Raw genomic sequence first — 27,725 nt, 5'->3', positions numbered from 1 at the left:
CGCCTACTCCGGGGTGCTGCGAGGTACCGGGCTGGGGAGGAGGATGAAGATGAGGATGCTGCGGGGCGGGAGCGGCGTTCCCGCGGTCCAAGGGCTGCGGTGGGAGCGTCACCGAAACACCTTTGTGACATTCCCACCCCCCCTACGATTTTTGGCGGCAGGAGAGGTTGTTTGCGGGGGAAAAAGGAAGGGGAAGAGCGATGTGCAATGGCGGGGAGGCGGCTGCAGCTTTTCTTGGGTTGAGGATTACCGGTCTCTGCGCAGGTTTTGTGTTTTAAGCGACCTCGCAGGCTCGGGCTGAGCTCCCGGGGGCTGCTGGAAACGGTTCCGCTTGGTCCAGGCAAGGTTGCACCTGGGCAAAATGTGGGCTTGGGACACTTGCTTATAAACGAGTCCTTTTCCCCCTTTCTGTGATGGTAGGAAGAGAAGTGTAGTAGCTTTGCGGTGAAACTCAGCCGCAGCCTTATTCTCATGGAATCATGTGGGTTGGAAGAGGCCTCTAAGTTTATCGAATCCAACCGTTTTGTAATCCTGTGTTCGCACCCCTGCATCCACAGGAGAGGGGAAAGAAGCAACACGTCGCTGTTCGTTGTTGCTTTACAGTGGGGAGCTGAAGGCTCAGCGTTCAGCCACTGTTCGTGGTAAAAAGTCCCCCCGAGTTCGCTTTTACAGCTCTTCGTGCCGGTAAGCGCCCTGTGAGAGCAGTGGGGAGGGGTGTCAGTGGCTGACACCCATCGTGGGCAGAGCTGCCGCAGACACCCGACGCTTCCCTGCACGCTGGGACATGTTGGGTCCAGCCTTCGGAGACAACGTAGGAAATCCCGAAGCACGGGCTCGCTTGCCCGCTTGTAAAAGCGGCTCGGAGGGATCCTGTAGGAATAAACTCAGCAGGTGTTAAGTGTTTTGCTGGGTAGAGCTTTGTGCCCGTCCTGCAGGGGTGCTTGTCTACGGACAGAAGTCAGGGTTTGCGAACAGCGGGGGCTCTGCATGAAAATGCGCTGGGACAGCGATTTAGCCCCTGATTTGGGGAGGGTCCTTCAGTGATCCCTGAGTGGTGAAAGGCTCTCTGCCCTCAAAGAGCGCACCGCTAATTCCTCCTGGGATGAAGAGACCTGTGAAATGGCTTGTTGATTAAGCAAATCGTTAGCAGAGCTGAAAGGACTTGAACCTGGTGAATTAACCCCTGAGCTCTTGCTTTTGCGCCGAGCCCTGCGGGCAGAGCTCAGCTGGTGCTTAGTCTGCCAGGACGACACTGGAGATGGATCTGAAGGATCAGTTGTGAACCGACTGGAGAGAAAACCTCCATGTGTTTCCTGTGCTTCTATCTGCTTCTTAAAATAACATCTCCTGCTTACACAACCAGCAGAAGACAAGCGACGTTTTGAGTCGAGAGAGGGCATTTGAATTAGCAGCACCTGAACTGATAAATTGAGGGTTCACAGCGAGCCAAGTGCAGGGAATAAATAATTCAGGAGACCTATAAAATATGTAGGGCTGACCTGGGACCTCAGCGGCCACCTTGTTGGCACTGGCATGTTAATGATGGATCTGGGACACGTGCATTATTCAAAATGGAGTGTGGTTTAGGGACAGTGATTGGCCTCATCTCTAGATAATCCCGATTAGCGATGGAAAGCTGTCTTAACTCTCCTCAGGTCAGTTTTCCTCTGAGGTGCCTCATGGGGGTCTTGCAGTGATATTTGTGCTTTTTTAACTTGTTTCTTCGTGTGTTTCTGCCCGGGGAGACAGGAGGTGTTGCCTTGGCGACTGCAGCATCCACCCACACAGCCCTTCCCAGGACTGCAGCCTGTCCACGGCAGCAAAGCACGGGACCGGCTTCAAAGCCTGGCTTTTCAAAGCAGAGCCCAGGTGGCTCCTAGAGGAGCCCTGACTCGATGGGCTTTGGGGCTGGTGATGTGGGACCCTGCAGATCAAAGACTGGCAGAGGTGCAGCAGTTTGTTCATGGGGGCTTGTGTTGGATGACTTCCCTACTACAGAGGATGTTTAGAACAAGCCCACTGGACTTTTTTTCCCACCTCCCTGAATATTTTTTCCAAGTATCTCACCTGTGTGAAGAGCTGACTTAAGTAGGGTGAGTGTCTGAATGGCTCATCCTGTCCCTCAGTCTTACTGCTTCCCTGGCATGTGGCTTTGCCCCAGTGCCTGTGACTGTGGCTGAATTAAGTCTGATCCTACTTAAAAACAAGCAAAAAGCCCCCAAATAAACAAATAAACCCCCAACAAAATAAACCAAGGTTCAGGCATCTGCTTCTCTCTCCATCCCCGTGTGTATTCAGGGGAACTTCCTTGGATACCAACCCTGTATTGCAAAAATCAGAGCAGGTCTTGGACCAGTGCCCGGGTTTGGATGATGCTCTGACACACCTGGGTTGGGAAGGAGGGGTTGCTGTCTCCTCATCCTGCCCCACTCTGGCCATGGGCTGTCCAGGAGCTCTGTCCTGTGTTTGGCAGAGCAGCAGGGAGGTCTCTCATCCCCCTCTCCCAAGGAGGGATTCCAGTGTGGCCGGGGCGTGGAAGTGCTGTCCTGTGCTGGAGTGCCTTTGCTAACCTTGTCAGAAGTTTGGGGTGAGGAAGGTGGCTTTGCTTGGTTTTGCCTTGCAGTTGGTCTTAGGCTGCACCTGAGGTTTAACAGACCTCCCTTTTGCTGTTTGGGGGGCACAGCATCCCTGGGCTGCCCTGGGGTGTCTCCTCCTGGCAGAACTGCCTGGCACGTGTTGCTCCTGCTGAGCCCTTCTCTCAGAGCCCCCTGTGCTCTGGTCACACCAACGAGCTGCAGTAGGAGGGTTCATCTTCTCCTGTCCAGAGCTGGGAAGTCTTGCTGACTTAAATCTAAAGGTATTGGCTGGTCTGGGGCAGCTGGACTACATGGTGACATCCCTTTAACCTCCCCTACAGCTGTGAATGTGCAGACTGAGGGCCAAGCTGAGTGCTGTGAGTAAATGTGGAACTAACCTGAGGTAAATGCCATAGCAGACCTGCTTGTTTGGTCTGGAGAATCCCAGCTCCTTCCTAATATAAACATTAGGATATAAATGTTGCCGTTGCGTGTCCCTGTTAATGGTGCTGTTGATCTCCAGTTGTAGACACACTTTCCTGCAAATAATATGGGATTATTGTGTAGCTTCCTGGGCCAGGAGCAAACTGCTCTAAAGCTGTGCACAGGGCAGGATAACTACACCCTGCTCTGGTTACTCATTATTTCCCTGACAAATCGTTCCCTATCTAGTGAATACGCTTGTGCTTGGGGCATCTGAGTAAACACAAGACACAGAGGAACTTGTGTTGCTCAAGGGGTTTTACAGGTGCCCCCTTTGTAGCAGCTTGCTGTGTGGACTCTGCTCTTGCATGGCAGGCTGGGTCCTCCTCAGTATCCTGCTGCTGGGGTGTTTATCTTACCTAGCTTTGTTATGCCTCCAGTTCCAGCTTCTGTGCCAAATACGTAGCTCCAAATGTCCATTTGCACCTTGTGCTTTGACAGATTTAACTTGGTTTTCCTCTAAATAATCTGTGTGATGCAGTTTAATTCCTGGCCAAGAATCAACATGCTAATTGTCTGGAAAAGGGGGCAGATGACGCTTGGCTTTTAACAAGCGTTCAGCGTATTTTTAACTCATCTGTAGCACTTGTACTTCCTCTCAGTTAATTTCTTCTGCTGCTTTTTAATTAAGTGCTGTGAATTGGGTTTTTTCTGGTGCCTGGGTGTGAAGTCCTGTTTACTTCCACTCCTGGGATCCTGGATTCTGCTTCCCTCCCCAGGTAAATCCTGCTGTTTGAGTACTTTATCTGAAATAGGCTGTGCTGGAAGAGCAGCTCAGGCTGTCCCTGATGAGTCAAATGCTTGGTCAAACCCTTCCACTGATTCCAGGATCTTTTTGGTAGCAACTCCTGCATTTGATGTTTGCTGGAGTCAGTGATGAAGGTTGTAGTGAGCCCATCAGCAGGAGAGGGGGGACAGCTGGCTGATGTCCCCAAGCTGCCCTGGAAGGCTGCAGGTGGCAGCTGAGTGGCCAGCACAGGACAAACCCCTGTGCTCAGCAGCAGAAGGGGCAGCTCTGAGTTTCTGCAGGGTTTCAAATATGTCCTTGGGAAGAGACTGGTGGAAATGGATACAGAAGGCCAGTGGATCCTCCTGCCTCAAAGTTGATCGTAGTTATGCCTGCTGGGCCTTGTCAAACTTGGTTATGAGGATAATCTGTTTCCTGAGAGTTTGAGGAAATGCCTTGGGGTTTTAACGTCTGAAGGGTGCTCAGTGTGGGCTCACAGGTGAGCCCTCAAAAGGAAGGGTTTTCTCTAAATGCCCTGAGCACAAGTGTCATTGTTGGGTTTCTCTGCTGTAGCGGAATGCCAAAAAACCTCATGTGTCTGTTGACGTGTCAGAGCTCTTCTGTTCTGTCACCAGCAACTGGCCTGGTTCTCCAGAGTAGGGAGGGTCTGGCCCAAAAATGCCTCCTGACTCCTGCAGCTGGAGGAGAAAAGAGGCAAGGTGGAGGGTCGAACACACAGAGTGTTATGTCTGACCTGATGTACACAAAGTTCAGGACTGGCTGGGAAGGGCATCTCAGCCCTACATTCTGTAATTGCCCAGTTGATGCACTGGGTTCACCTGGGTGTGCAGGTTTGGTGCAAAGGTAGACACTTGCAGGTGATTCACCCCATCCCCACAGTCCTTCTCATTGCCATTGGACTAATTATCCTTAACTGGGAATTAAGTGTTAATATTATTCAGTCCTTGGTAACTACAGGCTTTTCTGTGGGGGATCTTGTTCTCTGGGAAGGATGTCTTTGCTTTCAGCAAATAACTGACCCAGGACACCACCTGTCCAAGGGCAGGTGCTCAGAACTGTCTGCCAGACCAGTGCCTTGCCTGTGTCCAGAGGAGCTGACACGAAAAGCTGGATGTGGTTGGGCAAACAAGCTGACAGGTTGAGTTGTGCTACCCAATACTCTCTATTTGCAGGGCTGGCAATGCCTGCGATGCGTTAAAGCATCCAGAGAATGCTGCAGTCCAGATTCTCATCTGGAGGGGTAAACAGTTGTTCCCTTTGGGAAGTGGAGAGAGGGATCGAGCTGATCTGAGGCTGCAGTGTTGGGTTTACCAAGCCAAAGACGTTTTGGTAGTGTAAGTGCAGGTGTTGGAAGGATCTAATTACACAGGGCTGGGCTTTTATTGTGGGTCACAAATCATCTCTAAGGCTTCTGGCTTATTTTGAGGAGGTAGGCATACGGCCAGTGACACCACTACTGCTACAAGCTTCTTTTAAACTTGTAGTTGGTCGTCCTCAGGCTTAATGCTGAACTGTGTTATCTTGCAAAGAGCTGCCTTCAGCTCTAGCTCTGCTTCACCCTGGATTAGTGCTGCAGGTCTCAGTTTACTGGCAGTTGTGGTGATATGATCTACCCTTGCCTAAATCTTGGTCTGCTTGGAGTAGTTAATGCCCAAGCCATTACCAGGGTGGTTCATTCAACATGGACTAAGCAGAGCCAAGGGGCTGAGCTGGGTGGGCTGGCCCTGGATTTAGGCTGCAGCCTCTGCTGTGGCATCTGCCTCCTCTCTGGGGAACCTGTGCCAGTGTTTCACCACCCTCCTAGTAAAAAAAACCCTCCTTATCTAATCTAAATCGACCCTTGTTCCTGTGAAACAGATTATTCACTATTTAAAGGATGCGTCAGTAAAAATTTCTTCACAGGAACTACCAAAAATCCTGTGCCTGCTCTTATCTAGAGAAGGAGCTGTTTGCAATCACTTCTGTTTGACTGAGTATGAGCGCTTGCTGTGGCATCACCGCTGGCAGGGTCATGTCAGCAAGGACTGAACCCATTCAGTGTAACAGCTTCTTTCATGTTCCTTCTAATAACAGGCTGACCCTCAAACAGAAAATGAAGTATGTAAATAAACCTCGTTGGAGCTTGATTTACATTTTAGCCAGTCATCATAGTGCTTGTAAAATAAAGAAATGAAGGAAAACCCACTTGCAAGTGCTTCTTTCTGGAGGCTGTTGAGCATACTGGCAAAAACCAGTGGGTGGTTCCCCATATAGAAAGCAAGTCTTTCACTTCAGCTTTCTGGTTTTCTCCCCCCTTGAATATCTTAAGCTCCTCCAGCAGTGGCTTTCAGCTCCTTCCTTCTCCATTTACTGTGTTAGGGACACTGTGATAGTTTTCCTTACCCCTGGAGCTGTGGATCCTCGGGGTGGTGGGTTGAGGTGTTGCTCAGCCATCTCCTGGGCTGTGCTGGAGCACAGAGCTTTCCTTGAGCAGCACATGGGAGTTGTGCAACAGGGCTGGTGAGGGTGGATGGCACAGCTCAGCCCCACAGCCTGGTGTCTGTCTGCCTGCCTGTGGTTGGAGGCAGCTGATCTTCATCTCTAGTGAGCTCACGGGTTTTGCTCTTATCAAACACCACTTCCAGGAACTGGCAGTCTGAGGTGGGTGTGTGTTAGGGACATGTGTTAACATCCTCTATGCTTTTATGGCCAAGTGAGGAGAGTCTTGCTCAGGGGGGAGCTGATGTCACCCATTAATCCCCTCCAGTGTTCCCAAAAGAGCTGGATGTGTGCAGAGGGCAACCTTTCCCCTTCCAGGATGGGAAGTCTCAGGCTTTAACAAGCCTTGCTCTAAAAGCAAACTGCACATTGATGCAAGACCTCCTATTTTATGAGCTGGACTTGATGATCCCTCATTGTATGATTCTGTTTGAAAGGAAAACATTGTTCCCTTTGCCCACTGTGCAAATGTAACTTTATGTCTTTAATGTCTTTCCCCTCAGGCACAGGATCGAACATTCTTTCTGCTCTGCAGGATTTGTTCTGGCTGTCGAAATCCAAAGTAGAGAAACAGCTCCAGATCATCTCTGTGCTGCAATGGGTTCTGACTTTCCTTATCATGGGTAAGTGATACCTTCTGGCCTAAGGCAAAGCTGTTTTTGCTTTAATTCTGGAAGAATTTTAATGCAAGAATGTTAACTTTTACGTGAGCATTAATTCCTGGATGTGCACTGTGGGAGGGGTAGGGGGGGATGGATATTGTAAACCACAGCTACATACTGGGATATTTTTGGCAATAAATGGCTCTAGAAGGTCACAGGAGCTGTGGAGAGACCAACTGATGTTTAGCTCATGTCTGCAAATCAGACTGGAGCAATTGGAAATCTTACCTGGGTCACTCATGGGAATATCCACAGAGATTTCTTAGAAGCAACTGGTAACTGATGCAAGTGACTGCAACAGGAGAGCCTTCCTTTGGCTTGGTCTCCATCCAGGAGGCACCAGAGCTGGGCAAGGAGTGTTTGTGTTAGACCAGAACAGACTGTTTGTCTCTGGGTTATGTGAAACCTCTGCTCTGCTCCATTGGGTGTTGATAATTAAACTGGAGGAGGATGCTCAGTGCAGTCATCAAGTCTTGTTCTTGGCTGGTGAATATGGTAAAGAGACACCTGGAGGCACCATGAAGAAAGGCTGAGGTTCTCCAGAGCTCCAGAGGAAGCTGACTCCTAAGGAGTTTTTAGCTAAATCCAGCTCGATTTGAGGATTAGGGACATGAGACTGAGACTTCAGCACAGAGGGGTCAAAAGCCAAGGTGTAATGTGGACCCAAACCTGATGCAACCTTGTTTTCTTGTCTTTCCTGGCCCCCTGCAGGTATTGCTTGCACTTTAATCCTCATGTACATCCTGTGCACAGATTGCTGGGCCATTGCTGTTCTATATTTAGCCTGGCTGGTGTTTGACTGGAATACACCAAAGAAAGGTAAATATTGCAGAACAGATCCTTGCTGTTTAAGTGCACATATTTAGACAAAGAAGCACTTCCTGATAATGGGTGACTTCCCTTCTTAGTGGGACTGAGTGTTCAGTGGCTGAATCACTGACCAAGGGCTTTCTTCAGTGAAGCATTTAAATGTCAGCCCTTGGCACGAGCAGTTTTATTGATGCTGAGGGCAACACAAGATAACATTCACTAATGTCATGCCACTGCTGGCTTTTAGCAATGTATTTGTAAGGCTCAGGTTCTTTCTGTAGGTCAGAAAGATCTACAAAAAGATTCCAGACCTTGCTGCACTCTCCAGCTCCTGCAAGGATCAGATTATGCTGTGGCTTTTCTACAGAGTCAGTGTTGATGCAAATTAAGCAGAAGACTTTTTATTTCAGAAAAACAGCCCCATAGAAACCAGGTCTGGGAAGCAGTGGTGGCAACAAGCTTTGATGACAACTCCCTTTAAAGCCAGATTAGCACAGTTCTCCATTGCTTCCAGATGACTGAGATCATCCAGGATCTTGGCCTTTCCCAAAGGATGAGTCTGAGTGTTTCTAGTTCGAATTGTCTGTTGCCCAAGAGCAACTGATTACCAAGCCAAGTTCTACCCTGAGTTTGCAGTCAGGCCTTAATTAGCTGGAAGGACCCTGAATTCCAGAGTATGGGTGGTTCCTCCTGATCTGAGTGGAAGGTGCAGGTGTCCCACTGGAGCAGTGAAAGTGTTGGTTCCTCTGGTGAGGCACCAAAACCCTCTGGAGTCCTCTGGGCTTTGCGATGGCCAACCGTGTGGAAAGAGCTTTCAAAACATGGTCCTTTTTTCTCTTCAGGGGGAAGAAGATCCCAGTGGGTGAGAAACTGGGCTATATGGAGGTACTTCAGGGATTATTTTCCAATAAGAGTAAGTAGCAGTTTAACTCTGTACATTGGGACTTAACTGTTTTAGTGTCTTGCTGTGCCTGCACTGGTCCATCTGTGACACTGAACTGTCAGCAGGACAGGGCTCAGTTATTGTCACACAGCTGCTTGTGGTTGGAAAATCTGCAGTGCATCACTGGTGATGGCAGCAGGGCTGGCAGAAGCTGCTGCTTCTGATGGTCGGACCAGACTTCCTGAAGCCATCTGGCCTGAAGCAGAGAGACCAAGCTCCCTGTTCACCTCTCCAGCTTCTGGAGACACTGGCACAGGTTGCCCAGAGAAGCTGTGGCTGCCCCATCCCTGGTAGTGTTCAAGGCCAGGTTGGACAGGACTTGAAACAACCTGGGCTAGTGGAAGGTGTCCCTGCCCATGGCAGGGGGTGGGAATGAGATGATCTTTCACGTCCCTTCCAACCCAAACCGTTCTGGGATTCACTTCTGTGCTGCAGCAGAGTCTTGTGTTGTGTCTGACCCTAACTCTGTTCCTCTCATAATCCAGCTCAGTTTTGGTCTCCTTTCCAATTACACTGCTTCCCTGGGATGTATTTATACATTGTGTATATATATATATATATATATATATATATAAAATAGCTGGGAGTCCTGTGCCCCAAAAGCCTTAGCCCTTCCCAGGGAGCAGTGAAATCAGCTCCCGAGTCTCTTTGCTTTGGGGAAGGGGGTTTCCAGCAGTGGGAAGAGCTGCAGTTCTCCAGCCTGTAACTTGCTCACCACATGCCTGTGTTTTTCCTGCTGGTTCAGGTATGTTCAGACAGAGGACAGGGCTGCTCTGGGACTGCAGCATTGGGTGAAGGGCTGGGAAGGGAGCAGGGGGTCAGATTGGGCTGGGAGGAAACTCGATCCCTTTGGAAGGGCACACAGCTGAAAGGACTATTATGTAAGGCTGCTGGCAAGGTTTATTCAGCCTGAGTGTGAGGGAGGGACCTTGCCATGGCTTTTGAGCTACCTAGCCCCAAGATAGTCCAGCCTCAGAAAGGAACAGGGAATCCAATTCCAGCAGGATGCCAAAGCAGCTTACACTGGATTTCTCCTTTGCAAAGTCACTTGAACTCTCAGGGAGCCCAAACGTGCTGCTGGTGAACAAACCTCTTGTTGTACTCTTAGAAACATGGAATCATTTGGGTTGGAAAAGACCTCTAAGAGCAAGTCCAACCATTAACCCAGGGCTGCCAAGTCCCCCATGAAACTTGCTGTTGTTAACAGGTAATTCTTGGCAAGTGTACGTGGAAAATTCACTTTGCCTGCACAGCCTGGGCCTCCTGGCTAAGGGACAGCTGAGTGTGCTCTGCTGTTGAAGAGGGTCTCAGATGTGTCTTTTAGTACCAAGGCCTCAGTGCTGCAGAAATCCCTGTTGCCTTGATGTTGCTGAGGATTAAAACAAGCTTGGTTTTCCTTGGGACTTGATTCCAAAGGGTCACCAGTAGTGCTGGTTCTGTTGTTTCTCCATTCCTTTGACGGTGTATTTATCCCTGTCTTCATGGAAACGTGCTCTGCACAAGCCCTACAGGTCAGATCCACTGTGGATATTAAAGGTTTGTCTAACAGTTGTGTTGGTAAAGTAGGTTTGGAGATGAGATGGGGCGGATAAACTGAACTTTCTCAGCTGGTTTTTAGGTAAATAGCTGCTGGTTCACACAGCCCATCTGTGAGCACCCATTGTGGCTCCAATTCCTTTGTCACTGAGCTGAGCCAGGTTTATGCAGGGGGCAGAACATGAGGGCTGACAGCTGGGGGTGACTCCTGCCCCTGCTCTGTGGGGACAGCTGGTGGCTGCAGGGCTGTTCAAAGCTGCTGCAGGAATCATAGGGCAGAGTTTGGGTTGGAAGGGGCCTTAAAGACCATCTTGTTTCAACCCCCTACCACAGGGAAGGGACACCTTCCACTACCCAGGTGGCTCCAAGTCCTGTCCAGCCTGGCCTTGGACACTTCCAAGGATCCAGGGGCAGCCACAGCTCCTCTGGGCACTCTGTGCCAGGGTCTCCCCACCTTCACAGGGAAGGATTTCTTCCTTCTACTTGGTTTGCTGTATCAGAGCAGCTGTGTGAGAATCAGGCTCTGCTCTGATGTTTGTGCTGACTAGGCTTGTCTCACCTGAGTCTGAAACACCAGCAGGACTCTTGTACCTGTACCTGGAGATACCAGGCTGTGTTTTGTAACACCAGGTGGATTGGGAAAGCAGTTACTCAGCTCAAGCAGTGGTTGGCCACATTCTCTGGGGCTCCAGGCAGCTGCTCTGACAGCAATAAGCTATTTTAGGGCTCTAGAGGCTTAGGTTTGTCTGCTGCTTAGTGGCTGGGCTTGCAAATACCGCCTTAAGCTGAGCGGCGCAGGAGGAGCTGAGGAAGGTTCCAGGGAGATACCCTGGAGCTGAGGGTGAAGACCAAGCTCTCCAGTGGTGCTGCACTGGAGCAGCCAGGTCCCAGCAGCCTCCCCAGCCCATCCTGCTGACGTGAGGATGCCATGCTGGGAGTGCCCCCACCTAAAGGTCTTTTTTGGGTAAAAGAAGCCACCCGGGCATGTGAGCACAGCTGCTGCTTATCAACAGCACTCCAGATAGCAGGGCTGCAGACCTTTGGCTCACCTTTGTCAGGCTGTGAGCACTTGAGGTGTGTGCAGGGAGACCTGCTCACTGAGATGGGAGAGCAGGCAGCTGGCCAGAGCAGGAATTGCTGCAGAAAGTGTCCTTTTTTTCCCTCAGTGTTTGTCTGTACTCTGTGGCTTGGCTGGCTTCCTGGCAAAGCTCCTCCTCAGTTGTTGCCCCTGAGTTACGGGATGGCAATGGAAGGGTTTGGTTGCTGTGTCCTAACCTGGGCTAGTGGAAGGTGTCCCAGCCCATGGCAGGGGGTTGGAACAAGATGAGCTTTAAGGTCCCTCGGAACCCAGCGCAGTCTGGGATTCTGTGTGTGATGTAGGTTTATAATACTGGGAGCCTGGAGGGGTCTTCAGGTCCTGGCCTGCACTGCTGGTGAGGTGGGATGATTCATTCCACAGCACTGCTGGGTGTGATGCAGCCAATTGCAGTTGTTGAGCTGTTTTTGGAGGCTCGGTGCTCGCTGGAGCTACTGCTTGGATGCTGCAGGGTGGGCTCTGGTTGTCTGCTCTCTGCAGGCTCCCGTGGTCACTGTGCTGCTCAGCTCCCACCCAGAGCACTGTTTTTCACCCTGCTCTTTGGCTCCTGGCTTGGAGCAGTAGTGGCCCTGCAGCCCCTTTCTCCACTACTGAATGTCCCACTTGCTTGTCCCATCCCTACAGATAAAATTGGCAATGTGCTTCTTTGGGGGTCTCTGGCACCCGGGATAGTCACGCTAGTTTTCTTCACACCATTGCACTGGTTTATTGCTTCTTAAAGGCAGGCTCAGGTCTGTGTGAGGAAATCTGTTATTAGACAGAGGGATGGACCTTTGCTCCCCGAGGAGCAGGTTTGGGCTCAGGCAGCAGCTGGGAACGGGTGTGTCGGTGCAGCTGGGGGAAGGTTCCAGCTTCATTCCCAGCACAGATTGTCCAGCTGGGATGCAGCAGGGACATGCTGACTGTGCCTTATCCTGGGAGCACTGAGGCTCCAAGGAGCTGCAGAAGACCTTGGAGGCTCAGAACAGTTGCAATAGTGTTGTCAAATGACAGCTACAGAAATTCCTTGGGGCAACCTGAGGGGGCAGATCGGTGTTTGCTTGTTGAGGGGAAACACGCAGGAAAACCAGCAGTGAGGGATGAGCCTCCTAAGGAAAGCTTCACTCTTGGAATTGTGGAATGGTTTGAGTTGGAAGGGATGTTTAAAGGCATTCTAGTTCCAACCTCCCTGCCAAGGGCAGGGACACCTTCAAATTTGCTTGAGGCTAGAAATAAATGACTATGGCATTTCAAAAGTTCCTGCTGCTAGATTAAATTTAGGGAGAGATGAAGGCTTTGCCTTTGGTCTTGGTAGGTCAGACCCTCCCTGGGCTGAGTTTGTGCATTAGCAGATCCAAGACCTGCGGAAGGGCACAGGCATCTCTGATGTCTGGTGGTTGCCAGGCTGACTCTGAGCCCTGCAAGTCCCTGTTGGGAGCACCTGATTCCCCCTGAGTGTCCAGTGCTGCTCAGATATTCCCCTTGTGCCTTGCTGTGGGTGGGTTGGATCCCTGCATACCCCTTTTAGTGCTGTGGGTGACTGTGGTGGGTGTTGCCAACCCCACAGCTCCATACCAGGAGCTCTTGGAAAGCAAACACAGTGATAAAGCAGCAGCTTGGCAGGGGCTCACACGAGGTATCCAAGCAATGGTCCACGGGGATTTGGGTGTCCTTGCACGTGGTGGAGGGGCTGGAGCAGGAGAACAGCGTGTGTTCTGGATGAGATTTGTGACCCTGCCACGCAGAGGCCTCGTGCTCCAGTGACAAGGACAAACCCCCTGTTCCAGCTGCTTTCCTTTTAAAGGAGCTGTGCTTGGGGCAGGTGAAAGATGAGGCCTGGAAAGCACCACCCTGCTCTGACAGGAGCTTTGGGGAGGAGTGTCTGCCCAGCCAAACTGTGTGTGCCTGGAGCCACAGATTCAGAGAATTGCTCAGGTTGGAAAAGCCCTCTTGGATCATCCAGTCCAACCATTCCCTAGCACTGCCAAGCCCAATGCTGACCCATGTCCCCAAATGCCACATCCACATGACTTTTAAATCCCTCCAGGGATGGGGACTCCACCACTTCCTGGGCAACCTGTTGGAAAAGTCTCTCCTACAGCTGAGCAAGAGCCGGCAGATAGAAGCAGCAAGAGCTGCTTTTTTACTCCACTCTTGGCTGGTGTGGTTTTTTGGTCTGTAGCCTGTGATCCCTGTCTGTTCTAATGGATCAAGGTGGGGAGTGACAGCAAAGTCGTCTGCTAATTGGGAAAGAAGAGAAAGGGGGTGAAAGGATGACTTGGTGTGGGATAGGCAGTGGGGCTCTGCAGAGACTCTGTGTCCTCTTCCTGGAGTTCGATGTGACCTCAAATTCAGAGGAAAGTACGGAGAGGGGCAGGCACCTTGCTGACCCTGCTGCTGTGTCATGCCTGTGTCCCAGCAGCTGTCCTAAATAGCACAGGGGCTGTGGCCTCGGGTAGGGACAGCTCTGGGGACAGGGAGAGGAGAGAGTCAAGTTTCTGGGCACGCTGGTTCAGTGTGTTGCAACGGCACTTCAGCTCCCTGCAGTGGGATTCGACAGGATGGACTCACTCAGTGCCAAAACTCTTCCTGGCCAGGGCAGTGGGGTGGGAAATGCTGCTCTGACGTCTTGGAAAGCTGCATTTTTTCCTATGGGAGCTGATGCAGAGTGGCCTTTGCACGTAGAGTTTGAGGGATGGGGGGCATTTGTTGCCACCTCACACCAAAGGTGCCACCTGTAGGTCCTGCCCCTTCTGCTGGGGTGACGTAGTTGGTAGAAACCGGTGCTGTTAAAGTTTAGATTTAAATTGGATATTGGGAAGACACAGTTGACTGTGAGGGTGGTGAGACCCTGGCACAGGCTGCCCAGAGAAGCTGTGGCTGCCCCATCCCTGGAAGTGCCCAAGGCCAGGTTGGACAGAGCTTGCAGCAATCTGGGATAGTGGGAGGTGTCCCTTCCTCATGGCAGGGGGTGGGACTGGGTGGGTTTTAAGGTCCCTTCTAAACCCAAACTATTCCAACATATGGGAAAAAATTAAATTTGATCCCCAGTTTTGCAGGACAATGCCAGAACCCTGCTGTGCTTCCTCAGACCCCAGCAGGGGAAGCTGCTCTGGCACATGAGATGCTGCTGATCCCTGCAGCATCAAAAACCCCCTCTGGCAGTAGCAGTGCCAGGGCCTGGGTTGTGCTGTGCTGCCTAAGACAGCTTTGGAGTGTCCATGCTGTGCAAACAGAGCAGCAAATGGTTATAGGAATATTGCACAACTCCAAAGCTGGACGATCCCAGCTCCTGGAGCACGTCCTGCAGGAACCACAGCATGGCTGTGCATGGCTTGAAGTTCTTTGGCATCTAGGCCAGGGCAAAACCTCTTGAAAGCGGGGATAGTTTCCAGTGGTAAACCACCCTTCTGCATGCTTTACCACTTGGAAAGTGGCCAACAGGCACATTAAGTGGTTGGGTCTATTTTTCAGGCATTAAGTAAACTTGCTTCTGTTCTGGGACAGTGATTTTTATGTTCCTTCGCCCTCGTACTGGGATGTGAGCCACGAATGTGGTGGGAGAGGGAAGGAGGCGTAGCTGTGGCTGCAGGACTGAAGAACTTGGTTGGTTTGGGGAAGAGGTGTGCAAGGATTCCTTAGGGAGGAGCAAAGGGCACAGGCTGCAGCAACCTAAGCCCAATTCCTGCTTGTGTCCAAGACCAGCCTGATTATCCTGCTCCCTCTGCTTGGGAATCTGAAGTCTGAGTGACCTCTGAAATCTGGGATAGCCCATACCCCAGCTCTTAGGCTGCTGCCCTGGTGGGAAGAGAGACAAAACCTGGGGGATAAGACGTTTTTCTTCTCCCATTTTTATTTATTTCCTAAAAATACCTGCCTTCACATGAGCTCTCTTTTCTCTCCTAGCTGGTTAAAACCCACAACCTGCTGACCACCAGGAACTACATTTTTGGGTACCACCCCCACGGCATCATGGGCTTGGGTGCCTTCTGCAACTTCAGCACAGAGGCCACGGGCGTGAGCCAGAAATTCCCCGGCATCCGACCGTACCTCGCCACCCTGGCTGGGAACTTCAGGATGCCCATCCTGAGGGACTACCTCATGTCTGGGGGTAAGTGCAAGCACACTGTGCTCCCTCTGCCCATGCCCTGGGCTCTGAGCTGCCTTCCCCTCCTCCAAGTGACCATTTCCCTCTGGGAGCACCACCCCAAATATGTTGCTCTCGTGGAGTTGTCAGGAGGAAGCTGGGAATAAATGTGAGTACCTCTCAGGAGGGAAGAGTCTGGGCATTCCATGGTTCCAGCTGTTCAGAAGAGCCCCTTCCCTGAATGTATTCCTAGAGAGGGGTCACAGGGATTAGGCAGTGATACAGGCTTGCTGAATGACATTGATGGGTCTGTTCTAATGGATTCCAGGACTTTAATGCTGGAGGGCTGTGTAGGTTATGTTTTTAAAACCTTAAACAGTAGCGTTCTGGCATGGCCTGAGCTCCCTTTTCAGTGAGGAGGCCTATAGATTAGATAGAGGTGAGGGAGTGACACTTAAAGACCACAAACTGAGCAGGCCAGCACCCTGTTTTATGTTCCTGAAACTGATTCACCAATAAATGCCTTTACAACAGATCTCTTAATAAAGTCTGGAGGCTGGGAAGAGGCACAGCGGAGGAGCGTGCCTGGCTCTGACTTGTCAGGATTGACTATTTCCAAGATTACTGCCTTCAGTTGGTGAGGGAGAGGAAAAACTGCCTGGATCTGATGCATGAAAGGTGCTTGTCCTTGCCTAGAAAGGGCAGCATCTCCAGCTGGTTTTCATATTCCTGCAAGTTGCTGCGTGAAGTCCATAATTTGGGAATTCCACAGGACAGCAGTGCATGAGGAACTGGGATCTGCTTTCCAGCCCATGGTGTCTGTAAACTTAGTGATGTGCTGCTAAAGTTTCCATGCAGCATCAGCTTTCCTATATTTAAAAAAAAAACATGTTCAATCCTCCAGTTTGACTGGCAGACAAATCTTGTGGCCAGCCAGAGCTGCTTCCCTGTTTTGGGAAGGAAGGTGGGAGTAGACATTAGCCATGTCACTGCTGGCTTGGCTATCCCTGGGCACTGTGGGTAAGCCAGTGGGAAATTCCAGTTCCTCTGAACTTGGGATTTAAGCAAGGCTATAGGTGTGACAAAGTGAACTTTCTGAAAGCCATCATTTGTCTTCACTTTCCTGTACTAGAACTTTAATGAGGCTACAAAGGCTTTAACATCCCTTGGAAAGTACTGGTCATTCCCTCAGTCCTTTGTGTTGTGGATGAGCCACTTCAGGTGCAATTTGAACTAACCCTTACACTGCACCAATACACAGTTAGGTGATTTACGACTGCTAGCAATGGTTACAATATCTTACAGCCTCCCACAGGTTGGGGTGCAGTAGGGATCCTGTAAGGCATGAGGAGATGGCCAGAAAATCCTGCAGACTGTGTGAATGTGCTAAAGGGCAGAATTCAGCAACTGCCACTTGTCCCTGTGTCCCTGTGCATTTTCTGGAGGCAGGATTTGGTGCAGCTGTGAGCTGCAGGAATCTCCTCCTGCTATGAGTGGGAAAGGGCTGGACTCAAATCCAGGGCTGTGTGTTTAGCATGGAGAATGGCAGAAGGGGGAGGGCTGGAGCAGTGAGCACAGCCTGGGCCTTTCAGAGGAAGAGTGTTCAGGGTGCTGAAAAAAAAAATGAGCTTCTCATCTTCAAATCCAGCTAATCTGTCTCAACTGTGTCTGCTCCCCTCTCGTCTGGAGCTGGGATAGGTGATGACCTTGATGCCCAGACAGACACGAAGGCTTGCAGACTTGCCCTGTCTAATTCCCCAGGGCCTGTTCATCATTTAGTTCTTGGTTCAAGTAATAAATACCATGAGATGTGCAAAATCAGCTTCTAAAATTAGTGTAATGCTGTCCTTCCCAGGGCAGTGACCTGAAGCTCTTGGGTCAGCTGTGTTGTGTGAGGGGAATGTAAATGATGGCATCTCACTTCTCCTTGGCTTATCCAGGATGAAAATGTGAGGCAGGAGCAAGCTCTGGCAACAACTGTAGGATAGAAGTGAGTTTAAAGAGCAGAGAATCAAATTTCTTCTCATTCTTACAGATGAAAGGTACCTTCTTTCACTGGGTTTTTAATTTCCCTGGAGTGGGGAAATGGTGTTTTGGGCAGGAATTGCTTTGTAAAGCTGAGGGGAGTCTTGTCTCTTTCAGTGCAGGATAGAGGGAAAGACCTTCCCAGGCACTTCTATGAGTTTGGACTTATCTGAGCACCCAGTCCCATACATCTTTTCCTTCCCACGACAGCAAAGAGTTGCATTCTTGCCATGCAAGAACTTCATGTTGTTTCAGGAAAATAAATTATTTTCTAAATTAATTCATGGATCTGTCTCCAAAGCCTTGTCCATTTATTCTTTTTGCATCACTGAAGCGTTGTCCCAAAGGACAACCTATGGCACTAAATTGTGCTGAGGAATTGCTTACATACAGGCTCTTATCCATCAAAATAACACAGCTGGTCTCTTCCACCCTAAAGGTAAATGAGATCCTGCTGTACAGTTTACAGGGAGACATGTCTGACACAAACACTGTTGGCATCACTAAGTGCAGAGGAAAATCTTTGCTGAAGTCTTTTGATAAAGGAAAGCTTTTGTGAGGTGATGTTGGTGGAGTTTATGACCAGGCCTGGTGCTGCCAGGTAAAGGAACTGCCTCTTTAGTTGTGGAATGGGATCCCCGATAATGCACACCCCACTCTGTGACCACAGGGGAGCTGGACAAAACCTGGAATCAAGGCACACACTTTGTGCTGCAAGTGTGGCTGGTGGCTTTGGGGTCACCCCAGTCTCACAGCCTGACCCTTGTCTGTGCCCTGCCCCAGGTATCTGCCCCGTGAACCGGGACAGCATCGACTACATCCTGTCCAAGAACGGCAGCGGCAACGCCATCATCATCGTGGTGGGGGGGGCCGCAGAGTCCCTCAACTGCACCCCGGGCAAGAACTCAGTGACCCTGAGGAACAGGAAGGGCTTTGTGAAGCTGGCACTGAGGCACGGGTAAGGGGCTGGGGCAGCCCTGGGGCTGGGGCAGCACTGCTGCTGTTGGGAGGGGCTTCTGTCTGAGCAGCCTGGTCTAGGTGGAGAGAGCCCTGCTGGGTGCAGGGGTTTGCACCAGATGGCCTTTAAAGGTCCCCCCTACTCAAACCATTCTATTCTGTCCCCTGAAGCAGCTGATACCTTGGAGGGATTCTTTTATCTCCAGTCTTGCTGTGTTCTGTGGGTGTTTGCCCAGAGCGCCAGGCAGAGGAGCATCCTCCGGCTTCTGGGATGGCAGGAGGGGTCAGGAACCTGCATGGGGCATCACCTGTGCTCCCCGTGGAGCCCCATGTGTCTGAAATGAGCTGCTCATTAAAAACAGGAGTTGGGGATGTATGGAAGCGTGTCCAGTGCCTGACTGCATAGCGTTCATGGGCCCAGGGCCAGTACAATTCTCTTGCAAGCCTTAAAAGTGGATCCACTCTATCGCATCCAGTCTGGCTGACTTATGTGTCAGTACCTTGTGCTGCAAGAAAAGCTCTGGACAGCCATCTCAGCAGAGCCCCCAGCAGTGGGTGTGGGATCCTAACATCTGTCTGTCCTTCCAGAGCGGACTTGGTTCCCGTGTACTCCTTCGGGGAGAACGAGGTGTACAAGCAGGTGATCTTCGAGGAGGGCTCCTGGGGCAGATGGGTCCAGAAGAAGTTCCAGAAGCACATTGGCTTTGCTCCCTGCATCTTCCACGGCCGTGGCCTCTTCTCCTCCAACAGCTGGGGGCTGTTACCTTACTCCAAGCCCATCACCACTGTTGGTAAGATTTTGGTACATGCTGTGTGTCTCTCTAGGTGGGAGCACTCTCAAGTCTATGCCATACCCCTGCTGTAGTTTGGTCTTGGAGTCTTGCTTTCCCGTCTGACAATGAACTTGAGGAGCTTCCAGAGGCTACAAGCCTCCTGGAATGTTCTGCTTCCAGACACTTTTGCAAGTGAGCCCTTTTGGGGGGGAAGAAGGTGCTGTAGCTGCTCCCTTCTCTGCTCTTGGATGTCTGAAGTCGGGAGCAGCCTAGTCCCCACAGCCCTAGGACTGGCAGTGGGGAGGTATCTGATGGCTGAATCTTAAAGCCAAGCCTAAAACTTGCATTTGAGTCTTCCAACCCAAGGCATTAAGGCTTTGAGGGAGTGGGGGGAGAAAGGTCAGCTTTGCTTTTGTGGGGTGTGGAGGGGAATACACAAGAACTGACTGTTGGTTCCTTTTCACCGAGGAGGGATTTTTCACTCTGCTGTAAACAGAAGTGGGACTTCCCAACCACCCTGTGCAGTTAGAGGCTCTACTCTGTGGAATTTGTGTAGCTAAAGTGGATCTGGTATTGCTGCAGATGTGATGTCCCACCTGGGTGGGGGTGGGGTGGGGGGACAGTTGTGCTTCAGAGACTGCTAAAACTGGGAGAACTGGGCAAGCCTCTGCTATACCAGCAAGAGTGGATGTGCTGAACTACCACAGCTGTGGCCATAGATGACAGATCTCCAGGTTGTAGAGGGGCATTTAACCTGATGTGCGGATTTTCCCTCTTTTTCTCAGTGGGAGAGCCTATCACCATCCCCAAAATCGATAATCCGTCCCAGAAGGAAGTCGACTTCTACCACAGCGTATACGTGGACTCCCTGATCAAACTCTTTGACAAATATAAGAGCAAATTTGGCCTGCCAGAGACTGAGGTCTTGGAAGTCAACTGAAGGCATTGGCTCAGCAGCACCTCCTCCTCTCAGAACCAACACATCTTCTCCAGGAGTCCGAGCTGTCATTGTGAACTTGAAAGCATGTGTGGGTGTATGTGTCCTCCAAAGAGAGTGTTTAAAGTATTGCTAGACCACTTTTTAAAATAATAAAGAAAGGCTTTACTTTAGATAAATCCCATTACAAACATCTTTTTATCCAAAAAAAAAAAAAAAAAAAAAAAAAAAAAAGAAAAGAAAAGCACAGCTCCCCATTGCTGTGAGGATTTGGATGGGGGAAATGGTTGCCTTTGGAATCTGCTCTGTAATGCTGTTGGATCACCAGCAATGGATAGAAACATTCCTACAGCTGTTGTACCCACTAGCACAAGCTATTTTGGGGGGAGTAGGATCCATCTGGTTTTCAAGCTAAAGAGCAGCAGGTTGGTTTGGCCAGCAGAGCAGTGTCACAGGAGTGTTGCACAAGGGCCATGTTGGGATGTGCTCATGTAGCACAGGGGGTATCTCTGCTTTGGAAAAGCCCTCTTTGGAAGCACAGCTGGGCTGCCAGCCTCCCTGGTGTGGCACCTCTGACAGATGGTGCAGGAAACCAAAAGGGAAGAGTCTGGGCCTCATCCCATAGTGTGGGGGGTGCTCTGGTGGCTGTGATTCAAACACTCTGTTTGGGATGCCTGTTCACAAGGAGGTCTGTCCCAGGCTCTGCTTTCCCAGGGGCAGGTAGCCAGAAATCTAGGATCCCTCCGTAGCCAAGGATAAGCTCTAGGAGCAGTGGGGTGGTGCAATTGTGGCCCTGGTGTGGCAGACCCTGTAGGGGTTGAATGCAGTGGGACTGTTCATGCAGGATCCTGACAGCGTTTGGGGAAGTCTAGGAGTAACTTCTGGCCAAAGATGGCTTTTACCTGTTCTGTCCAGTGAATGTAAAGGAGTAGCCTTTTCACACATAGGATCTAAAGTGAGCTACTTTTAAAAGTGTTTATGAACTGTTTACGTGGATGTTAACACTGCTTGTAGTGAGATTTCTTCAGAGTACAACGTGTTTATGTCTAAACCTGAAACATTGCACTACTTGCATGTCTGACCTGCCTTTTGAACCGTCCAGTTGAGCGTATCTTGAGCTCCAAAATGTGCCTTTCTTCCATGCAAGAGGATGGTACTTCACATTCCTGGAGTCTTGCCTCTAAAGACAAGTGTTCATCTGTCATATTTGATAGATTATTGTATTACAGAGTATCGATTTTTGTACAAATTTCTAGAAATAAACTTGGGCAAAACGAGCAGGCTGCCTTGGTGCCTTGGGTGTCGCAGTGCTGTGTGGCTGGGTCTGTGTTACAGCACTGGTTTGGGGTGATTGCAGCTGGGCCTTGGCTTTGAGCGGGAGAGGAAGGGTTGGGCTGGCCAAAAGCAGACCTGGAAGTGTTCAGAAAATGTGTAGGTGTGGTGTTTGGGGACTGTGGTTCAGTGGTGGACCTGGGAGAGTGAGCATAATGGTTGGACTTGGTCTTGGAGGTCTTTTCCGGCCTTAATGATTCTGTGTTTCTATTCTACCATCTGCACTGTCCCTGCATGGGACACCCAGGGTAGTTTAGAGAAATTTTTGTGGTTTCAGAGAGGGGTTTTGCCTGAGAGTGTACAAGGAGCTAAGGCAGCCCCCTTCTCTGCACCTCCTTTACTGAGCAGGGACAGAGAGCTCACGTCCTTTTGCTCCTTTCAGCAGATTACTTTGGGTTTTGTTGCTGCCTGGATTGTATCCCTGGTCCTCAGCTGAGGAAATCCTTCCAGCCCCTTTTAGTACTTGGAGAGGGCTCTTTAAAATCTGACTTTTTACATGGATGGATAATGACAGGACAAGGGGCAATGGTTTTAAACTAAACAGGGGAGAGATTGCGATGAGATGTTGGGAAGAAATTCTTCCCTGTGAGGGTGGGGAGGTCCTAGCACTGGTAGCCCAGAGAAGCTGTGGCTGCCCCTGGATCCTTGGAAGTGTCCAAGGCCAGGTTGGATGAGGCTTGGAGCCACCTGGGCTAGTGGAAGGTGTCCCTACCCAGGGGGGTTGAAAAGAGAAGACCTTTAAGGTCACTTCCAGTTCAAACTGTGCTGGGATTATTCTTGTCAGAGCCCTCAGCCTTCTAGCACTGGAGGTGCAGAGCGTTCCAGAAATAGCACCCAGTGCTGAAAAATTCACATGAGCTTTTTTAGTACCAAGGGAGGGTTCAACTGGTTGTCTCTGGGCTGGGCCTGGCCCCTGAGCCATGGAAGGGATCCATCAGTGCTGGCTGACTTTCCCAGCCTGACCCTGCTGTTCTTCACGGTGAAAGCCAAACCTATTCTTTGCCCTTTTCAGGCTTGGCCGGTGGAGTTTGGAAGTGTCCTGCTCAGGAAGATAAACCCGGTGTGTTGCTGCTTCCCCTTTTCCTCACCCCGTAGGAAGGCTGCAAACCCCCCTGGAGCAGCGGAGGGAGGGGGAGGCACTTGGAGCGATCCAAGTACGGCGAGGGCACGGCGGGATCTGGGAGCGGGATGGGAAAAGATCTCGAGCAAGGGCTGCCCTCGCGCGGCACCTCTCGAGAACTGCGGGATAAACTACCCAAAGTGGAGGTTTTCCCTTTAAAAAAGGGAAGAAAAATCCATACTCTAACAAAAAAGGGGGCTTTTCCTGCCTGTTTCTGGCAGGGATTCAAGAGAGCACCTTATGCAGCTGAAAGGGCAGGGGGGAAAAGTGCTAATGCAGGGATTTCTTTGCTCTGCTTTGTGGTGTTCTTATTCTTCTCTGGGCTGGGGGACTTGGGGGTGAAGATGTTTCAACAGGCTATAAAAGGCTACAAGAGGAGCCCGGTGGGAATTTGAACTCTGTCCATGGTCTGATCATTTACTGGTTCCCTGGTTCCTCCCAGATCCGTTCCACCCTTGTTCTGGGATTCTATGACTCCTTAGCCCCAGCACAAACCAGCACTAGAAAGCTTTTCTTCAAGACCAAATGATTCTTTTTTTTTTTTTTTTTTTCTGCTGCCTTTAAAATCTTTTGGTATTTGCCCTATTTTCAGGGGATGATGGATGCATGGATCTAACATACTGGCAAATGTTAGGGATATTGCACTCAGCTTTGCTACAGGAGTGTCACCCACCAGTGTAAGGTGAGTAGTTGAACCTGTATTTTTTTTTCTTGGGGAAAAAATAAAATTTCAGCATGTTTATTCCTGCGGGGGATGGTTGCCAATTGGTTTAGAAGTTGTTTGAATTGGCTTGTTAAAACATCCAAACAAAAGCCTGTTGTCCAAAAGAGCAGGAAGGGGGTCAAGTGGCAGGGGGCTGTAAAAACTGCCTTCAGGAGGATGTTATTACCTCATCACTGTGGCCATAAAGAAAAGCTTTCACCAGGAGAAAGTTTAACGAGTTCTGTAAACATTCAAAGAACCTCACAAAAGCTTCTCGGTTTGAAAACAACCTGAGCTATTTCTCGATGAGCTTTCCATCAACCAGCACTCCCAGTCCTTCTCCCAAGGGCTGTTCCCAGTCCACTCTCTGCCCCGTTTGTGTTTGGGATTGCCCAGACTCATGGACTGGCTGGTCTTCCTGAGGTTCACACAATCCCACCTCTCCAGCCTGTCCAGGTCCCTCTGGATGCCCCATCCCTCCCCTCTAGGATCATCAGCTTGGACAGACTGGGAGGTCACGGATGTGGGAGCACTCTGAGCATCCCTGCACTTGCTGCAGCCACGGGAATTCCGTCTTTCCAGGTAACACACCTCAGGAAACACCCGCGGGGACACAATAAAGGTCACGCTGTGATCTCCAGAACGACGCAGACAGATAAATGTCTGCCTTTGCATGTGGTTCAGAAATTCAAATGGGAGTTTCCTCGGGGCATCAGTAAATTCCACAGGGTCCCACTAAGGCCAGGTACTCCAGCATCGCTGCCTGCAGTGACTGCTCAGGAAATAGGGATGAAAGAAGCCACTCCCCAGCTGCAGCTTGCAAATATTCTGCCTAAAATAACCCAAAACCCCTTATTAAATAATTATTTTAATCCCAGAAAGGATTATTATTTTGTTACAATTCAGGCAAGATCTGGCTTTTTTGAGTTGACTGGTAAACTATACAAGGCAGGGACTAAACCTCTCCAAACTCATGAAAATCAGTTGTAAATCTAAAACCTCAGTCCCAGAAACGCCTCATTTTATAACACCCTTAGCAATGGTTCCTTATCACGCTAAGATAGCAGAACCTAGAGATAAGTCTGAAATTTAGAACGAGGCCAAAGCTTTAGCTGGAAATCTGCAGGGACTTCTTTGGAGCTGTACCAGCTCCACAGCTACAAAATCATATTTGAATTTTCCTCTGGGGGGAATTCTGCTTTTTAGTCCCTGAATTATGGGTTAGAGCTCTCAGTCTGCTTCAAGCAGCAGAGGAAATGCAATCTCCATATACAGGGCAGGTGAGCTGCGTGTTAAGTACTTATTTGACTTTTCTAAATGTGACTGTTTTAGGAAAGGTTTGAGGTAATCATCTGCTCCTGTGGAAATGAATAAAAATAGGAAAGCTCCACTATGGTACTGTTCTGTGGACTTTAAATTCACTGTGTGAGTTAGTGGCCTGATTTGGTCTGAAATACAGCTAATTTTCCTCCTAGTAGCAGGTATGGGGCTGTGTTTTGGATTTAGGAGGAGAATAAAGTTGATAACACAGTTTTTATATAAGGGGAAGGTAAAGAGTAGAGGAAAGTCACTCACAGAAAAGTCATGTTTCATCCAAGGATGGATTTTTTTTTTTTTTAAAGAACAGATTTCTATTTTTCTTCTGTGTGTTTTGGGCAAACAACGAGCAGTGGCATCTTCATGCTGTTTCCATAAATTGGTTTTTGTGATTTATCTCCAGAAAAACTGTTCTTACAGCTGTGATCTTCTCCAATTGTCTAATTCTAAGCTAGAACCAGTTTTCCTCAGTGGAGGAAGCACAGCTCATGAGGTTCAAAGTCAGAAAGCATTCCCAAAACTTCTTGATGACCATTTTGTCATTCTGAATGCATTTTTCACACCTTGGGCAAATAACCTCCCCCAGATTTCATCTTAAAAAGCAAGTTTCAATCCTCTGAGGTGAAGATGGACAGTTCAAAAGGAAGGAGCACATGTCTTGTAATGAACCAGAAACCAGGAGGTGAATCAAACTGATACAACAGGTCCAAAATTACTATGTTTGAACCTCCTGATCTCAACAACACGGCTCTGGGACCTGGATACTTGAAAATAGCACACTTTGCTACAGAAAATATTGAAATAGTAGGGAGGTTTTTTCATCAGAAGTTAGAAATGGAGATGCCAGAAGATCTTCAAAAAGAAATGGCCACTGTTTTTAATCAGTTTTCTCCACCAGAGGCACCAACATCCAGAACTCACATAGAACTTCAGGCTCGCAGTGCCAAAAGCTTAAGCTTGAGGTATAGAATTTATTGGGTGCCTACATGTAGAATCAAACCATTTGGTAAAAGAAGCCCACACAGATGTGTCACTGTGTGGTAAATGAGGGAATCACCCAGGGGAAGAGTTTAGTACCTCTGTTTCAACTCCTAGAAACACTCTGGAGAAAGGCAGAGAAGCTGCAACGGAAGGAGGGAAGATGGAAGAGGATCCTGCAAGGATGGCCAGTGAACTCCAGAGATCTTGGCTTTCCCCTCATGTTTCCATTATTCTTCCTGGTTTTAATGTGTTCGCTGTTGAATATCCACGCTCCCAAATGCCAAAGGCCATGCTGTTACCACTCGAGTCACTGCAGCAGGGGCAAGACAAATACAGGAGCACTGCAGGTGCCTGATGGCTTGGTGGGCTTCCAGGGCTGTTCTCCGTGGTGTGGGAGCTGCAGGACAGGAGGGCTGGAGCAGAGGAGGAGCAGAGAACAGGCTTTCCAGCACTGCACAGCACACTCAGCCTTTCCAGAGCCTCCCGGCACGGCAGGAACAGGCCTTTCCAGTGCTGTGGCATGCGGGGGACAGGCGCGTGAGGGGTGGCAGGACAGGTGTTCCCACAGCACAGGGACAGGTGTGCTGGTGCCCGGCACTGCCATGGGGATGAGCATCTCCAGTACAACCACCTATGCCGGGCAGGCGCTGCAGGGCACGAGTGGCACCGGCAGGGCACGGGGACAGTGCTGGCGCGCCCGGAGCCACGCGGTATGTGGGGATGGTGCTGCCTGGGCAGTGCGGGATGGAGGGAGGTGCTGGGGGCACGGCTGAGGTGGGTGTTGGTGCGTGGGGGCATCAGGGTTGGTGCGATGTGGGGTGAGTTGGCACGGAGCGGGATGGGGTGGTGCGGTGAGAGATGGGGTGGTCTCATGGTGGGTTGGGGGGGTGTTGGGTTGGTTGGTGGGGCAGGCTAGGGTGACATGAGGGAGGTGGATGTGAGGTGGGGCAGGTTGGGGTGATGTGGGCCAGGCTGGGGTGAGGAGGACGAGGTCGAGACGATGTTCAGGAAGCTGAGGTGAGGAGGAGGTGGGTGTGATGCGGAGGAGGTGGGGGTGATATGGGGCAGGTGGGGGCGATGTGGAGGACGTTGATGTGCCGTGGGGTAGGCCAGGGTGCTGTGCAGGTCAGGGTGATGAAAAGGAGGTGGATGTGGCACGCAGGAGGTCCCTGTGCTCCACAGGGAGTTGATGTGACACGGAGAAGGTCCCTGTGCTGTGCACGAGGTTGATGTGACACAGAGGAGGTGGATGTGGCACAGGGGAGGTGGATGTGGCAGGAGGGGGACCCTGTGACACAGAGGAGGTCCCCGTGCTGTCCCGGAGGTGGATGTGACAGGAGGGGGTCCCTGTGACACAGAGGAGGTCCCCGTGCTGTGCCGGAGGTGGATGTGACAGGAGGGGGTCCCTGTGACACAGAGGAGGTCCCCGTGCTGTCCCGGAGGTGGATGTGACAGGAGGGGGTCCCTGTGACACAGATGATATCCCCGTGCTGCCCCCGAGCTCGGTGCACCCCCAGGTCCGGTCCCCTCCCAGCCGCTGCCGTTGCCATGGCGACCGCGCCCCCCCCCGCTCGCCCGTCCAAGTATTTCCGCCCCCCACGTGATGACAACAGCTCTGCACACGTGACGGAGGGCGCGCTGTCAATCAATCTGCTTCCCTCCAATCACCGTCCGCCCCTCCGGCCTCTGTCCCGCCTTCCGGAAGCGGGCGCTCCAATCGGCGCCGGCGCCGTTCCAGCCGTTTGACAGGCCTGGCGGAGCGGGGCGGTGATTGACGTGGCGTTCATCCAGTCGCAGCTCGGAGACGCGGTCGGGGTCCCGCCCCCGCAGCGCGGGGGCCAATGGCGGGTCGGGCGGCGGCGCCGGCCCCGCCCCCCGGCACTGCGGTAATATGGCTCCGGAGCGGCGGCCGGGCCGGCGCCGCCGCCGCCATTAACCCCTGACAGCCCGGCGGCCACGGCTCCGCGGGGATCCGCCGTGACCATGAGCTCGGCCGCCGGCCCCGCCGCCCTGCCGCCCGGCTCCGCCGCCCGCGCCCTGCACGTGGAACTGCCCTCGCAGCAGGTACGGCCGGGCCTGCAGGCGGCCCGCGGGGCTGCCCTGGAGGGGGGTACCCTGGGGTGAATAGGGGTGCTCCCGGAGTTGTGGGGTGTTCTGGGATGCACAGGGGGTGCTCCCGGAG

At 51.0% G+C, this 27,725-nt stretch overlaps 2 protein-coding genes across 2 annotated transcripts in view; both read left to right on the top strand.

Annotated features, from left to right (window-relative positions):
- The first annotated feature begins 6 nt into the window (after positions 1-6).
- DGAT2 (diacylglycerol O-acyltransferase 2) lies at positions 7-21,365 on the top strand. The gene is made up of 8 exons (XM_027888231.1): positions 7-23; positions 6,789-6,908; positions 7,659-7,766; positions 8,600-8,670; positions 15,218-15,422; positions 18,207-18,381; positions 18,969-19,171; positions 19,939-21,365. The coding sequence occupies exons 2-8, from the start codon at positions 6,905-6,907 to the stop codon at positions 20,091-20,093; spliced, it is 921 nt and encodes a 306-aa protein (XP_027744032.1). The 5' UTR covers positions 7-23; positions 6,789-6,904; the 3' UTR covers positions 20,094-21,365.
- A 6,099-nt stretch (positions 21,366-27,464) lies between these two features.
- The window catches only part of UVRAG (UV radiation resistance associated), a 61,161-nt gene continuing 60,900 nt past the window's right edge, over positions 27,465-27,725 (top strand). Inside the window, exon 1 of the mRNA XM_027888230.1 lies at positions 27,465-27,607. Coding sequence (XP_027744031.1) covers positions 27,527-27,607 — 81 coding nt within the window. The 5' untranslated portion in view covers positions 27,465-27,526. The remainder of the gene's footprint in view (positions 27,608-27,725) is intronic.

This window comes from Empidonax traillii, unplaced genomic scaffold (assembly GCF_003031625.1).
Source record: "Empidonax traillii isolate 1590-97213 ecotype Southwest subspecies unplaced genomic scaffold, ASM303162v1 scaffold236:size2090792, whole genome shotgun sequence".
Lineage (NCBI taxonomy): Eukaryota > Metazoa > Chordata > Aves > Passeriformes > Tyrannidae > Empidonax > Empidonax traillii.
The sequence above is the reverse complement of the archived record's forward strand: the minus strand, read 5'-3'. Positions and strand labels throughout refer to the sequence as shown.